General features: G+C 43.8%; 1 protein-coding gene across 3 annotated transcripts in view; it reads right to left on the minus strand.

The window, feature by feature from the left end:
• cdk8 (cyclin dependent kinase 8) overlaps nucleotides 1-15423 on the minus strand; it is a 198041-nt gene extending 182618 nt beyond the window's left edge. Inside the window, exon 1 of one of the 3 annotated variants that reach the window (XM_068033588.1) lies at nucleotides 15062-15423. In XM_068033588.1, the coding sequence (XP_067889689.1) occupies nucleotides 15062-15189 (128 nt within the window). In that variant the 5' untranslated portion in view covers nucleotides 15190-15423. The remainder of the gene's footprint in view (nucleotides 1-15061) is intronic. The other 2 variants (XM_068033589.1, XM_068033590.1) reach the window with 2 other exon arrangements.
• Between the last annotated feature and the right edge of the window lie 216 nt (nucleotides 15424-15639).

Genomic DNA, 15639 nt, shown 5'->3' on the forward strand with positions numbered 1-15639 from the left:
GTAAGAAATCCATTCCGTGGTTTAACAGCAGGATGAAATAATGGATCTACTAGGGCAGTCCTGTGTGGATCTTGGAAAGGAGGTAGAAGCGGCTGTGTAGGATTGGGTAACTATGAGGTTGGAGGTCATGGAGAGAAGATCTCCAGAGGAGAGGTGATCAGTGACAGTCTTTAAAACTATGGCTTGACCTTTGGTGGTAGGGTCATGGTCCAAGGGGAGGTAGGAGGAGGTGGAAAGTTGACGTTCAGCCTCCAAAAGTGAGAGGTCAATTCGCCAACCAACAGCACCACCCGCGACAGCAAGTTCAATGACAGGGTTAGGGTTGTGCCCGAGAGAATAGAGTGCTGCAAGTTCAGAGGGAGATGGTTAGAGAGTGAGTGAGGGGAGCAAATGTTATGCCAGCAGCTCCCAATGAAAAGATCTAGGGATACTAAGAGGCCAGTGGGGGTGTGGTCCAGGTGAACGAAAATTCTGAGGACAGGAGAAAGTGTCTGTTGTACGTGGGGGTGGTGATAAAATTCTGGACAAAGATGTGGGAGCAGAAGTGAAGGCTATGGAAGAAGAGCTCAGTGATATGCCCAGCTCAAAATTCAATGAGACAGGGGCATAAAGAGATGAAGCTATTGCCCTTCCTGAAGACTGATTGTTTGGGGTCAGCGAGCGGATGTCTGAGGGGTAAATGACAGATGACTCAGGTGAACATTCAGCCCATCTGAATCCATTAATTCAGAGAATCTCTTTGTTCGTTCAAACTAGGAGTAGGCTATTCGGCCCCTCAAGCCATTCTATAAGATCATGGCTGATCTGTTTGTGGACACAACTCCACTTTCCTGCCTACCCCAGATACCCTTTGATTCCCTTGTTTGTCAAGAATCTGTCTACCTCTGTCTTAAAAATATTCAATGACCCTGCCTTCATCGTTCTCCGGGGAAGAGAGTGCCACAAACTCATGACCATCAGAGAAAAAAATTTCTCCTCATCTCAGTCTTAAATGGCAGACCCCTTATTTTTCAACCATGCCCCCTGGTTTTAGTCTCTCCCACAAGGGGAAACATCCTTTCAGCATCCACCCTGTCAAGTCCCCTCAGGATCTTACAAGTTTCAAATAAGATCACCTCTCGCCCTTCTAAACTCCAATGAATATAGACCCAACTTGTCCAACCTTTCCTCATGAGATAACCTTCTCATCCCAGGAATCAGTCGAGTGAACCTTCTCTGAACTGCTTCCAATGCAATTATATCCTTTCTTAGTGGAGGGATTTGAAAACAAGGGTGAACATTTTAAAATCAAGACGTTGCTTCACTGGGAGCCAATGTAGGTCAGCAAGCACAGGGGAACAGGACTTGGTGTGAATTAAGGCATGGCAGCACAGTTTTAGATGATCTCAAGTTTACGGAGAGTAGAATGTGAGAGACCAGTCAACAGTGCATTTGAGTAGCCCAGTCTCAAGGCATGAAACGATGAGTTGAGACCGGGGCAAAGTCAGGCAATGTTACGGAGCTGGAAATAGGCAGTCTTAGTGATATCCTGTCCCAATTCACCAGAGATGATGGCACAGTGATATACAGTTGGGAGGGAGTGGCCCTGGGAATCCTCAACATTGACCCCAGAGCCCATGAAGTCTCATGGGATCAAGTCAAACATGGGCAAGGAAACCTCCTGCTGATTACCACCTACCACCCTCCCTCAGTTGGTGAATCAGTGTTCCTTCATATTAAGCAGCACTTGGAAAAAACAATGAAGGCAGCAATGGCAGTGAATGTATTCTGAGTGGGGGACTTCAACATTCATCACCAAAGATGGCTCGGTAACACCACTACTGACCTGAAGGATATATCTACTAGACTGGGCCTGTGGCAGGTGGCTAGAAAGCTAACAAAAGGAAAAACCTACTTTACCTCATCTTCATCAATTGAGCTGTCGCAGATGCATCTGTAGAGGACAGTATTGGTAGGAGTGACCACTGCAGAGTCATTGTGGAAACGAAATCTCGTATTCACCGTGAAGTTCCATGTTGTGTGGCACTACCACCGTGCTCAATGGGAAAGGTTCAGAATAAATCTAGCAGCTCAAAACTGGGCATCCATGAGGTGCTGTGGCCAAATCAGCAGCAAAATTGTATTCCATCAAAATCTGTAACCTCATGGCCCAGTATATTCCTCATTCTACCATTACCATCAAGCCAGGGGATCAACCCTGCTTCAATGAGAGTATGCCAGGAGCAGCACCAGACATACCTAAAAATCAGGTGCCAACCTTGTGAAGCTACAACATAGGACTACATGCATGCCAAACTGCGTAAGCAGCATTCTACAGGACACAACCAAGTGATCCCACAGCCAATGGATCAGACGCTGCAGTCCTGCCACATCCACTCATGAATGGTGGTGGACAATTAAACAACTAATGTGACGAGAAGGCTCCACAAACATCCTCATCCTCATGATAGGGAGTGCAGCACATCAGTGCAAAAGACAAGGCTGAAGCATCTGCAACTATCTTCAGCCAGAAATGTCGAGTGGATGATCCATCTTCACTGCCTCCTGAGGTCCCCAGCATCATAAATGCTAGTCTTCAGACAATTTGATTCACGCCACCTGGTATCAGGAAACACCTGAAGGCAGTGGATACAGAAAAGGCTATGGGTCTTGACAACATCCCAGCTATAGTACTGAAGACTTGTGCTCACCAATGCTCTGTTTGGCTTCTACCAGGGCCACTCGGCTCTAAACCTCATTATTGCCTTGGTCCAAACATGAATTCAGAGCGGAGGGTGATTGCTCTCGACATCAAGGCAGCATTTGACCAAGTGTGGCCAATCATCTCAGCCCCTCGACACCACTGCAGGAGTTCTTCAGGGTAGTGTCCAAGGCCCAACCATCTTCAGCTGCTTCATCAATGCCCTTCCCTCCAATATAAGATCAGAAGTAGAGACCTTGGCTAATTGCCAAGTATTTAGTACCTTTCGAATCTCCACAGATAGCAAAGCAGTCTGTGCCTGCATGCAGCAAGACCTGGACAACATTCAGGCTTGGGCTGATAAGTGCCAAGTAACATTCATGCCACACAAGTTACCATCGCCAACAAGGGAGAATCTAACCATCTTCCCTTGACATTCAATGGCATTACCATTACTGAATCCCCAACATCCTGGGGGTTACCATTGAACTGGAGTAGCCATATAAATACAGTGGCTGCAAGAGCATATCAGAAGCTAGGAATTCTGTGGCAAGTAACTCACCTCCTCACTTGCCAAATCCAGTCCAGCATCTACAAGGCACAAGTCAGGAGTGTGGTGGAATATTCTCCACTTACCTGGGTCAATGTAGCTCCAACCACACTTGGGAAACTTGACACCATTCAGGACAAAGCAGCTCGCGTGGTCATCACCCCATCCACCACCTTAAACTCCCTTCACCACTGGTGCACATTGGCAGAAACTCGCCAAGGCTCCTTCGACAGCACTTTCCAAACCCCAAGTCACACAGCATCCAGAGTTGGAAATATATCGCGCTCCTTCACTGTTGCTGGGTCAAAATCCTGGAACGTCGGCCCTAACGCCACTGTTTATGGACTGCAGCAGTTCAAGGCATCAGCTCACCACCACCTTTTTAAGGGGAATTAGCGATACGCACATTCCATGAATTGAACTTTTAAAAATTCAAATTATGCATTTTCAAATTAATTAACCCTTTCAAAATAGGCATGTATGGGCTGAGGGAATAACTGCCAATGTACAAAGCAGGGAGAACCAGCTTATAACACATGATTTCCTTTTTGCATTTGAACAAGTAACCAGGTGAGAGACGAAAACAAATGCACAATCTAACATTCGAGCGACAACTCTTCACAGTACAAATTTAACACAAGAAAGTACTCACGGTAAATACATTCCAACAATGCCTATCGTTGATAAGATTTAAATATTCTTTGAGTGCACTACATCTTAGGACAACTCAAAAACAGCTATTGCTCCCATCAAGGTTTAATATTGATCAACATATTATACCAGATACATTCAGGCAAAACAGACACACATTTGGGGAATATTCTAGTTATTACCAAACATTTTAAGTTCTACATGAAATTGTTTTAAAAAATAGTTTCAGCTCCAGCTTTTTCCATAGAGTTTTCTTAACAGAGAGTATTTACTTAACCCTTATTACATAATGGAAATATGATCAGAAACTTGGTCAATTATACAGATTGAGATAAAAGTAATTGTTTTCAAATCCTACGAACTTCTACTTCATAGAGGTTTTACATGTTATAAAGTAATGGGAGAGGAAAGATATTGGCTAATATGTCAATTAGAAATCAAAACACAGAGCAAACATTGAATTTTTTTTTATTTCTTCATGGGATGTGGCCAGGCCAGCATTTATTGCCCATCCCTAATTGCCCTTGAGAAGGTGGTGGTGAGCTGCATTCTTGAACCGCTGCAGTCCATTTGGGGTAGTGCTGTTAGGAAGGGAGTTCCAGGTTTTGACCCAGTGACAGCGAAGGAACGGCGATATCGTTCCAAATCAGGATGGTGTGTGACTTGGAGGGGAACTTGCAGGTGGTGGTGTTCCCATGCATTTGCTGCCCTTGTCCTTCTAGTTGGTAGAGGTCGCGGGTTTAGAAGGTGCTGTCGAAGGAGCCTTGGTGCATTGCTGCAGTGCATCTTATAGATGGTACACACTGCTGCCACTGTGCATCGGTGGTGAAGGGAGTGAATGTTTGTAGATGGTGTGCCAATCAAGCGGGCTGCTTTGTCCTGGATGGTGTCGAGCTTCTTTGGTGTTGTTGGAGCTGCACCCATCCAGGCAAATGGAGAGTATTCCATCACACTCCTGACTTGTGCCTTGTAGATGCTGGACATGCTTTAGGGAAGTCAGGAGGCGAGTTACTCACCTCAGGATTCCTAGCCTCTGACCTGCTCTTGTAGCCACGGTATTTATATGGCTACTCCAGTTCAGTTTCTGGTCAATGGTAGCCCCTAGGATGTTGATAGTGGGGGATTCAGCAAACGTAATGCCATTGAATGTCAAGGGGAGATGGTTAGATTCTCTCTTGTTGGAGATGGTCATTGCCTGGCACTTGTGTGGTTTGTATGTTAATTGCCACATTTCAGTCCAAGCCAGAACGTCGTCCAGGTCTTGCTGCATTTCTACACGGACTGCTTCAGTATCTGAGGAGATGTGAATGGTGCTGAACATTGCGCAATCATCCGCGAACATCCCCACTTCTGACCTTATGATTGAAGGAAGGTCATTGATGAAGCAGCTGAAGATGGTTGAGCCTAGGACACTACCCTGAGGAACTCCTGCAGTGATGTCCTGGAGCTCAGATGATTGACCTCCAATAACCACAACCATCTTCCTTTGCGCTAGGTATGACTCCAGCCAGCGGAGGGTTTTCCCCCTGATTCCCATTGACCTCAGTGTTGCTAGGGATCCTTGATGCCATACTCGGTCAAATACTGCCTTGAGGTCAAGGGCAGTCACTCTCACCGGACCTTCTGAGTTCAGCTCTTTTGTCCATGTTTGAACCAAGGCTGTAATGAGGTCAGGAGATGAGTGGCCCTGGCGGAACCCAAACTGAGCGTCACTGAGCAGGTTATTGCTAAGTAAGTGCTGCTTGACGACACCTTTCATCACTTTACTGATTGAGAGTAGGCTGATGGGGCAGTAATTGGCTGGGTTGGACTTGACCTGCTTTTTGTGTACAGGACATACCTGGGCAATTTTCCACATTGCCGGCTGGATGTCAGTGTTGTAGCTGTACTGGAACAGCTTGGCTAGGGGCGTGGCAAATTCTGGAGCACAGGTCTTCAGTACTACTGCCGGAATATTGTCAGGGCCCATAGCTTTTGCAGTTTCCAGTGCCTTCAGTCATTTCTTGATATCACGCGGAGTGAATCGAATTGGCAGAAGTCTGGCATCTGTGATGCTGGGGACTTCAGGAGGAGGCCGAGATGGATCATCAACTCGCCACTTCTGGCTGAAGATTGTTGCAAATGCTTCAGCCTTATCTTTCTCACTGATGTCCTAGGCTCCCCCATCATTGAGGGTGGGGATATTTGTGGAGCCACCTCCTCCAGTTAGTTGTTTAATTGTCCACCACCATTCACAGCTGGATGTGGCAAGACTGCAGAACTTAGATCTGATCCGTTGGTTACGGGATCGCTTAGCTCTGTCTATCGCATGCTGTTTACGCAGTTTGGCATGCAGATAGTCCTGTGTTGTAGTTTCACTAGGTTGACACCTCATTTTGAGGTATGCCTGCTGCTGCTCCTGGCATGCCCTCCTGCACTCTTCATTGAACCAGGGTTGGTCTCCTGGCTTGATGGTAATGGTAGAGTGGGGGATATGCCGGGCCATGAGGTTACAGATTGTGGTTGAGTACAATTCTGCTGCTGCTGATGGCCCACAACATCTCATGGATGCCCAGTTTTGCATTGCTAGATCTGTTCGAAATCTATCCCATTTAGCACGGTGATAGTGCCACACAACACGATGGAGGATATCCTCATTGTGAAGGCGGGACATCGTCTCCACAAGGACTGTGCGGTGGTCACTCCTACCAATACTATCATGGACCGATGCATCTGAGGACGAGGTCAAGTATGTTTTCCCCTCTTGTTGGTTCCCTCACCACCTGCCGCATACCCAGGCTAGCAGATATGTCCTTTAGGACTCGGCCAGCTCGGTCAGTAGTGGTGCTACCGAGCCACTCTTGGTGATGGACATTGAAGTCCCCCACCCAGAGTACATTTTGTGCCCTCGCCACCCTCTGTGCTTCCTCCAAGTGGTGTTCAACATGGAGGAGTACTGAATCATTAGCTGAGGGAGGGCGGTAAGTGGTAATCAGTAGGAGGTTTCCTGCTCCATGTTTGATCTGATGCCATGAGGCTTCATGGGGTCCAGAATCGATGTTGAGGACTCCGCGGGCAACTCCCTCCCTACTGTATACCACTGTGCCACCACCCCTGGTGGGTCCGTCCTGCCGGTGGGACAGGACATACCCGGGGATAGTGATTGCAGTGTCTGGGGCATTGTAAGGTATGATTCCGTAAGTATGACTCAGTCAGGCTGTTGCTTGACTAGTCTGTGGGACAGCTCTCCCAACTTTGCAACAAGCCCCCAGATTTCAGCAAGGAGGACTTTGCAGGGTTGACAGGGCTGGGTTTGCCGTTGTCGTTTCCGGTGCCTAGGTCGATGCCAGGTGATCCGTCCGGTTTCACTCCTTTTTATTGACTTTGTAGCGGTTAGATACAACTGAGTGGCTTACTAGGCAATTTCAGAGGGCATTTAAGAGTCAACCACATTGCTGTGGGTCTGGAGGCCAGAGTAAGGACAGCAGATTTCCTTCCCTAAAAAGGACATTAGTGAACCAGATGGGTTTTTACAACAATCGACAATGGTTTCATGGCCATCATTAGACTAGCTATTAATTCCAGATTTATTAATTGAATTCAAATTCCACTTTCTGCTGTGGTGGGATTTGAACCCATGTCCCCAGAGCAATACCCTAGGTCTCTGGGTTACTCGTCCAGTGACAATACCACTACGCCACCGTCTCCCCATATACTGCATTTACATCAGTGTAACTTCTGCACTAAGCTTCAAATTTGTTGTTCCATTGTCAACATGATTGGATTTGGTCCAGATTATTACATTTACACTACCTTGCCATTCAACTGGTTACTCATATGAGATAAGCGAGCACCTCATGACTGCCCAGCTCACCCAAATGAGAAACCAGCATGCCACTGCATGCTCCCACTCGAGGCAACTGACGAGGCCAAGAAGGGATTCTACACCAACCTCGAGCAATCCCTCAGCAGACGACAAACTGATCAGTCTTGGAAACTTCAATGCCAGAGTTGGGAAGGATGCGAATTTCTGGAAGGGGGTGATTGGCAAGGAAGGAGTAGGAAAAGCAAAACTCCAATGGACTCCTCCTCCTGATGAAATGCTTGGAGCATGACCGCGTCATAACTAACACCCTGTTCTGCCAGCGAGACAAAAACAAGACCTTAAATGACAACACCCATGGTCCAAACACTGACACCTACTCGACGTCATTGTTCAAGCGAGGGACTGCAGAGATGTTCACAGGGGGTGGGTGGGCGGGGGACACAGTGGTGTCGTGGTAATGTCATTAGACTGGTCATCCTGAGGCCCTGGCTATTGCCCTCAGGACACTGGTTCAAATCCGACCACAGGAGCAAATGGAATTTAAATTCAGTGAAATAAATTTAAATAATAAAATCTGGAGTTGAAAGTTAGTTTTATGGTGCCATTACTGAGACTATCAGTGATTGTCATAAAAACCCATTTGTTTCACTCATGTCCTTTAGGGAAGGAAATCTGTCATCCTTACTTGGTTTGGCCAACATGTGACTCCAGACTCTCAGCAATATGGTTGACTGTTAACTGCTCTTTTGAATGGTCAAGAAAACCACTTCGTAGTTCAAGGGCAATTAGGGATGGGCAACAAATGCGGGCCTTGCCAGTGATGCCCACATCCCATGAAACAATTTATTTGTTTTAAAAAGTCATCCGCGCCGTGACAGACACCAATGACTGCTGGACCAACCATCTCCATCAGCCTAGCCCCCAAGCAGAACAAACAAAACAATACCACAAGAAAATTAACACTGAAGGCTTCAAAGATCCCACTAAAGCAGCCCTTCTCAGTCAGCGCCTTACTGCCAACCTCTCAACCTGCAACCACCAGGAGCCGCTGTGTGCCATTCGTGCCTGCTCGACCTGAAAGGCCACCATAACAAGCAGCTACATAAAAAGTAATACCAGACTTGAATCGATCGTAAGCGCAAAGCCTTCACAGACCAGAAACTTCACCACATATCTGAGGTAAAGCAGCAATCCTACAGGCTCCTGAAGGCAGTGGTGCAGTATAAAACTCAGGATATAAAAAACAAATGGTGGGTAGAGAGCACGAGAGATCCAGCAACTTGCAGACACGAATGACGTGCACGGTTTCTTCAGTGCTGTCAAGGCGATCTATAACCCAAGCAGTCAATGATCTGTAGTTAGTAAAATAACTTGCATTTATATATTGCCTTTAGAAGATCCCAAGGCATGCCAAAGGAGTGTTATGACAAAGTATGAAACTGAGAGCCAAACATGGGGGAGAACTCATCAAGGACAGGAAGGCAGTCAGTGCTCACTGGTGGGAACATTTTGAAGAACTCCTCAATTGAGACTCTGTCTTCGACTTGTATGTCCTCGACTCCGTCGCTCAACACCTTGTGCGGTTCAGTCTCAGTGCTACCCCAGTCCAGAGCAAGGTCCGATAAGCCATTCTGCAGATGAAGAATAACAAGGCCTCTGAAGCAGAAAGAATCCCTGCCGAAATCCAGAAGCATAGCAGAGATACACTCCAGGCATGACTGCACAACCTCATATCCCTCACCTGAGAATAGGAGTGCTTGCCGGGGGTCTTCAGGGATGCGGTGATCGTGACTGTATTCAAAAAGGGAGACAAGACCGATTGCAGCAACGACAAATGGAAGCTCATTGCAAGGATCCTCCTTAATTACCTCCTTCCAGTGGCTGAAGAGCTCCTTTCGGAGTCTCACTGCGGCTTTCACCCACGAAGAGGCACCACAGACATGACCTTCACTGCGCAGCAAATCCAATCAAAATGCAGCGAACGCCAACTGCTGGACATGGCCCTTTTTGATTTCACAAAAGCCTTTAACTCTCAACCACAAAGGCTTATGGAATATCCTGCTCACATTTGGCTGCCCTCAGAAGTTTGTCACCATCCTCCGTCTACTCCACGATGACATGCAAGCTGTGATACTCACCAATGGAACCAGCACAGACCCTATCTCTGAAGGTGTCAAAAAAGACAAAGTGGTGCACATATTCAAAAAAGATGACAAAAAAAAAGCAACTAGTCTTACTTCAATCTTGGGTAAAATAATCAAATTAACAGCAGTAAACAATTTTCTATACAATAACAACCTTCTTAACAGCAATCAACATGGAATTAGAAGGATATTTTCTGTCAAAACAGTGGCCTGAGGAAGTAACCAGAGAGCCTTACTGTGGAAAGCCTAATGGCATGCTGTATCTAGACATCCAAAAGACAAATTCTCAAACGAGAGTTATTATTCAAGTTCAAAACAGTGGAGATTTGTGGAAAATCTTTGCAATAAAGAAAGTGGTTGGAGTGTAGAAAACAAGTATTAGTTGGAAGAGCTGTATCGAGAAGAGGAGGAAAGTACTAAGTGGATCGGTATTGGAATCACTTCTGTTCCTAATTTACATCAATGATATGGATTCAGAAAGTCAATGCAAATTGGTCAAGTTTGCAGATGATACCAAGTTAGGAGAGGCAGTGGGATCAAAGCAGACTGTTTAGAGCAGCTACCAACAAAGTCAATACAATGTTGAAAAAAAAGAGTATAATTCAAGTCAGAGGAAGACATGACCAAAGCGTGTACTGTTTTAGTCAGACCACACCTTTAGTAACATGCCAAGTTCTGGCCACCAAGAGAAAATGGAGACATTCAAGAACTGGGTACAGTACAGAGAGCTTTGAGTGATGAATAAAGATTGAAGAAGCTTGGGTTATTTGAAAAGCTTTGAAAGGAGACATCTTAAACTGAGAAAATCTACTGAAGATCAACAGAACAAGGAAGGGAGAGGTTAAGAAATTTTATTTTTATACAAGGAGTTGTTGGGCATGGAATGCCCTATCAAAAAGAGTGGTGGAAATAGAATCTATAATAGCTTTTAAAAGGGAAGTGGATAAATACCAAAAATTATTTATTTTTTTTAAACGGGTATTTGGAAAGAGAATGGACCCAAGTGGATAGCTGTTTTATAGAGCCAGCACAAATGCAGTTGACTAGGCTAAATGACCTCCTCTGTGTTATAAAACACTTAGCAATTCTAACGACCGTGAAACTGTTAGCACTCGCTGTCACTGTGTAAAAATGACAGCAACTTCTGGTGTCCGCACATGCACAGTTAGACGGAGAAATCCAGTAGTTGCTGTCTCAATACCCTGCTCGTCCACTGGTGCACTGTTGCAGTCTTCACTGATGCAATCAACACAGAGAACTAATGTGAATTTCAAACTTTTCACGCACTATTCTTGCTGTAAAAACCAATGGAAAAGTTAACAGCGTTCCAAGTCATAGTTGTAGCTGAACAAACTACTATACCTTGTGTTATTTAATTTTACAAGTGTGGTGTCTCAAAGAACATCTGAAAAACTGCATGAGCTTTAAAATAATTAAAAAAAATCTAACTTTATGTAAGCATACCTCTGTTTGAACGTTGACAACACAACAGCTGATATATAAATGTGAAATCACTTTAAACAAAAAACAGGTGACTTCAAACAATTTAGAAGATTCAAAGTTCCATATGGGTGCAGACATCAACGATTGAATACGGACACTCAACCCGCTTGCACTGACAAGGCAGGAGCATCAACACCTGCTAAACACGTGGTCTTACGTCTGTGTTCAACTATGTGTATAGACCTGACCTCCAGCAAATATTCTCCATCCTTGGCATCCCTGACAAGTTCATATAACCTTATACTTCATACACTCAGATATTAACAGCTCGTGAGGATTGGACGGGACAAGACTCTGCCTTTTCAAACCAATTCACTTTAGACAAGGGCACATTACTCCAAATGCCTTCAATTCAGTCATAGAATTGATTCTCAGGAGGAACTGTCATCGCTTAATGGAGCCTCTATTGGTGGCAATTCCTTCACGGACCTAGATTTCGCAACCATGTTGCCCTGTTTGCAGTAAATGATTGCCATTCTAGTCTTGACCCTTGAAACCTTCAGAGAAGTTGGTACCTGGGGCTTTCAAGTCAACTGGAAGAAAATAAAAATCCAGTCACTCAGCAACTATCCCCTACATCCACCTAATCTATACATTGCAGGTGAAACGGTGAAGTACGTGGAGCTGTTTATATATCTGGTATCACATCATCCAGGAATCACGAAGCACCACATAAATATGATGCAAAATTGCTTCATGTGCCAGGTGATGACAGACCCAGGTAAGAACATATGGTAATCACAACTCCTGCTCCCAATAAAATCTCAAATACCTACAACACTCCAACTCTCCTGTATGCATTGAAAACTTGGACTTACTGTAAGCAGACCAGGCAAAGATTGCACAGCAAACCAGAAATCGCTTCACTCTTCTCTTTGCTGTATTTGTTGGTATGACCATGTCACTAATAGTCACTTCAGAAAGATGACAGTCCAACTTCTCCTTTTGCCAAAAGGCATTAATTGCAGTTATGGATCTTGTTTAGGCTTAACTGGTCACACCACACCTCGAGGGCACTCAGGGTCTGTCCTCTAAAGTCCTGGAAACATCCCTCTGCAAGGCAAAAAGCATGTAGCTTTCGACCATTACAGCTGATTTCAGGTCAGAGTATAAAGAGGTCTTCTTCATTATCAGAAGAGCTGAGGACCACCAGAATACAAAAGCAAGTAGCTAATGCTGTACAAAAGCTTAGATTGTGGGTGAAGTACTGATGACAGTTTGGGCATCCATTTAGAGCAGGAGTGTAAAAACAATGGAAAAGGTGCAATATATATTCACTGGAATCTTAACAGGGAAGAGTGGCTTTTTTCACTAGATGATGATCAAACTTTCAAATTTACAACAGGGTAAATAGTGATATATTGGTTCCACTGACTAGCAACTGGGCACAAATTTAATAAAATTTATATTGCATTGATCATATCCACATTCCAAACACTTCATCAGCCAATAGATTATTTTTTAAGTCTAGTCCCTTGTTACTTTGTAGGCAAATGCAGCAGCTAATTTTATATACAGTAAGGTCTTACAAAGGACAATGAAATGAATGAGCAGTTCATCTGTTTTGGTGGTGCTCAATATTGGCTCAGGCACCCCAAGAACTTTCTGCTCTTCTTCAATCAAGCGTCATGAGATCTTTGTACGTTCACTTGAGCAGGCAGTTGGGGCCTCAGATTAATGTCTCATGTGAAAAACAATTCAGACAGCTCCCTCAGTACTGCACTTAGTGACAGCTTAGATTTCGTGCCCAAGTTCTGGAGTGGGACTTGAATCCACAACTTGCTGATTCAGGCAAAATATTTCCACAACAAAGACAATTTGACTTCAAAGAAACATTGTGAAAATCTATAGAGATTTCACATAATGCAGCACATGTATTCTAACACTATCATAACCACAAGTAGGATCAATTGTAACCAACTGTTAAACATTTGGAGCTGAATTGAACATGAGAATTATAGGTTACTGAAATACAACTTATTTTAAAAATCAATAATGCTGCAAATTTACATTACAGGAAATGGTTTCAAACACTTATGAAACTAAATAGGGTAAAAAAAAATATCAGATTGACATACTGAATTATTTGTTACCTAACTATTCGGTTCAGCAACTTGCACCTTTTATGTTCGCATAAATTGAATCATCTCAGAGCACAACAGTGCTTTATGTTCCTATTATATATATATATATAGATGCAAAATGCTTTCAAAGAAATTCACTGTCTGCTAGGATATGCAAGTCTTGGGAGAACATCTACTTCCCTTTTATCATTACAGTTTATCAATATTGACATACTCTTACATGAAAATACACAAGTGGGAAATGAATATATTCACAAGTTAAATGTCATTAATTTGACCAATTCAATTTCACCACGATGAAAGCTGCAACTACAAAAGATTCAATCTTGTTTCAGGCAGAGCTAGAATAAAAGAAACTTGTTAAGAAAAGGCACTGAAGTTCCCTCAACAGCTCAAGAGGATAAATGCATGCACGTTGCATTATTAAACTGTACAGGCAAGAAGGTCCCAGGTTCAATCCCCTCTCTGTATGTTAGCAAATATCAGCTAGGGTACCAGGTGAAACAATACATCAGCATCTCAAATGGAAGGGGTAAAATCAGCTAAGCATCTCTCCCCTGATGGCTAATATAATGTCTCCATCTGTAAATCTATGTGAATGATCAAACTTTGCCATAATGCCCTCTGATTGTAGAACAGTCACTTGGGCAAGCAAAAGGTTGTCATTACTACTGCAACTATACCCTAGAAAAAAAGTTAGCACCTACAGGACAGAAGGAAAAAAACTGAAAGCAGGCACTAATACTACAAAGTGTTTGCTGAACACTAAAGGATAACATAAAACACACCCAAAAAAAATTCAAAAGTATTACCACAATACATGCAAAGTCAAAACAACCAAACTGCTACACAATTGCTATCTCCAGGCTTAAAGACAGTGGCTCTTTTAAAGAAAAATATTTCTTCCCAACAGGTCATAGTGTTCATTTCACAGTAATCATATGAAACTAGACTGGTTGTCACTGTAAAATTACTAATCCTGCTGGGGAAAATGTGATAAATGTTTTCTTGTATTTCTTTGCATCACTTAAGATATAGAAAGGGGAGTTTTTTGTACTGCACACATTACAAAAAGTATAATACCTATATATTTGAATACCAATAACCTTACAAAAGATATTATAATCACATCACTGGAATGTTTGCAAGATCTTAAACCATTCAATAAACATCCAAATAGTATTCAATAAATAAAGCACATTTTAATTATATTTAAATGGGTCCATCAATCTTCAAATGTTTCCAGCTAAACAGAAACATTGATCAGTAATAATCTATTTGGTCTTACAGACCAAGTAATTTAGTTTACCTGAACACAAAAACAGTAAATTGGAATGAAATATAATTTGTAAATATGAAAGGAAGCATACAAGTTCAAAGGTTTAATTCCCAACTGGTGTATGACATCTTTCCATATAGAAATTAATACAAAAATGTTGTTTTACTCAATTGCCTTCATAACCGCAAACACTCGACAAGCTGTACCAAGCCAGCAGCAGACTTTACTTCAAAGGAGATTACGTACGATAAAGTTATTGGCAAAAAGAAAACCCAGCTTCACTCCTTCACCAATTAAAATCCATGTAATAACCGATATTGAAAATTGACCAACGTGGCCTACATGCTCTCGGAACCTGTACATACCCGTCTTTCCGTTTGGCTTTGTATACATGACCGTAAGTGCCTCTTCCAACTTTGCAACCCTCGTATTCAAACAGGTCCTCCACTCGCTCCCTCTCTGTCGTCAGCTTCATCTTGAAATCATAGTCCATTTTTGAAGCTTTGCGATTAGATTCTTATTTCTTTATTACTTGTATTGTCGAACTGAAGACAGCCGACTCTCTTCCCTCAGTACACGATGTCGCTGGATGACACTCGGAGGTACCATATAAGCCACTGGTTGGCCTGTCGACGTGGGATGGATGCACCAGTCGTCGCTGTTGTCGCCCCGCCGCTCACTCTCTGCTTCACACAACACCGGTATCGCACTTCAATCCCACATACGGCATTGCCGCACACTGTCGTAAATAACGAACACGCCGCCAGTCAGCGCTTTCCTTACGTATCTGGTGCGCTGCCGGTTGAAGAACGCTCGGACGTTGAACTGTGCGTGCGCACGAATATTTGGAACGGATTGAATTCAGGCCCAGGGACAGAGGGTTGATACTTTTTAGTCCAACTTGTAAGGAGGCACTGGTTTACGCCAAGTGTCATCAAACAAA

The sequence above is a fragment of the Heterodontus francisci genome, chromosome 6 (genome assembly GCF_036365525.1).
Source record: "Heterodontus francisci isolate sHetFra1 chromosome 6, sHetFra1.hap1, whole genome shotgun sequence".
In the NCBI taxonomy this organism is placed as follows: Eukaryota; Metazoa; Chordata; class Chondrichthyes; order Heterodontiformes; family Heterodontidae; genus Heterodontus; species Heterodontus francisci.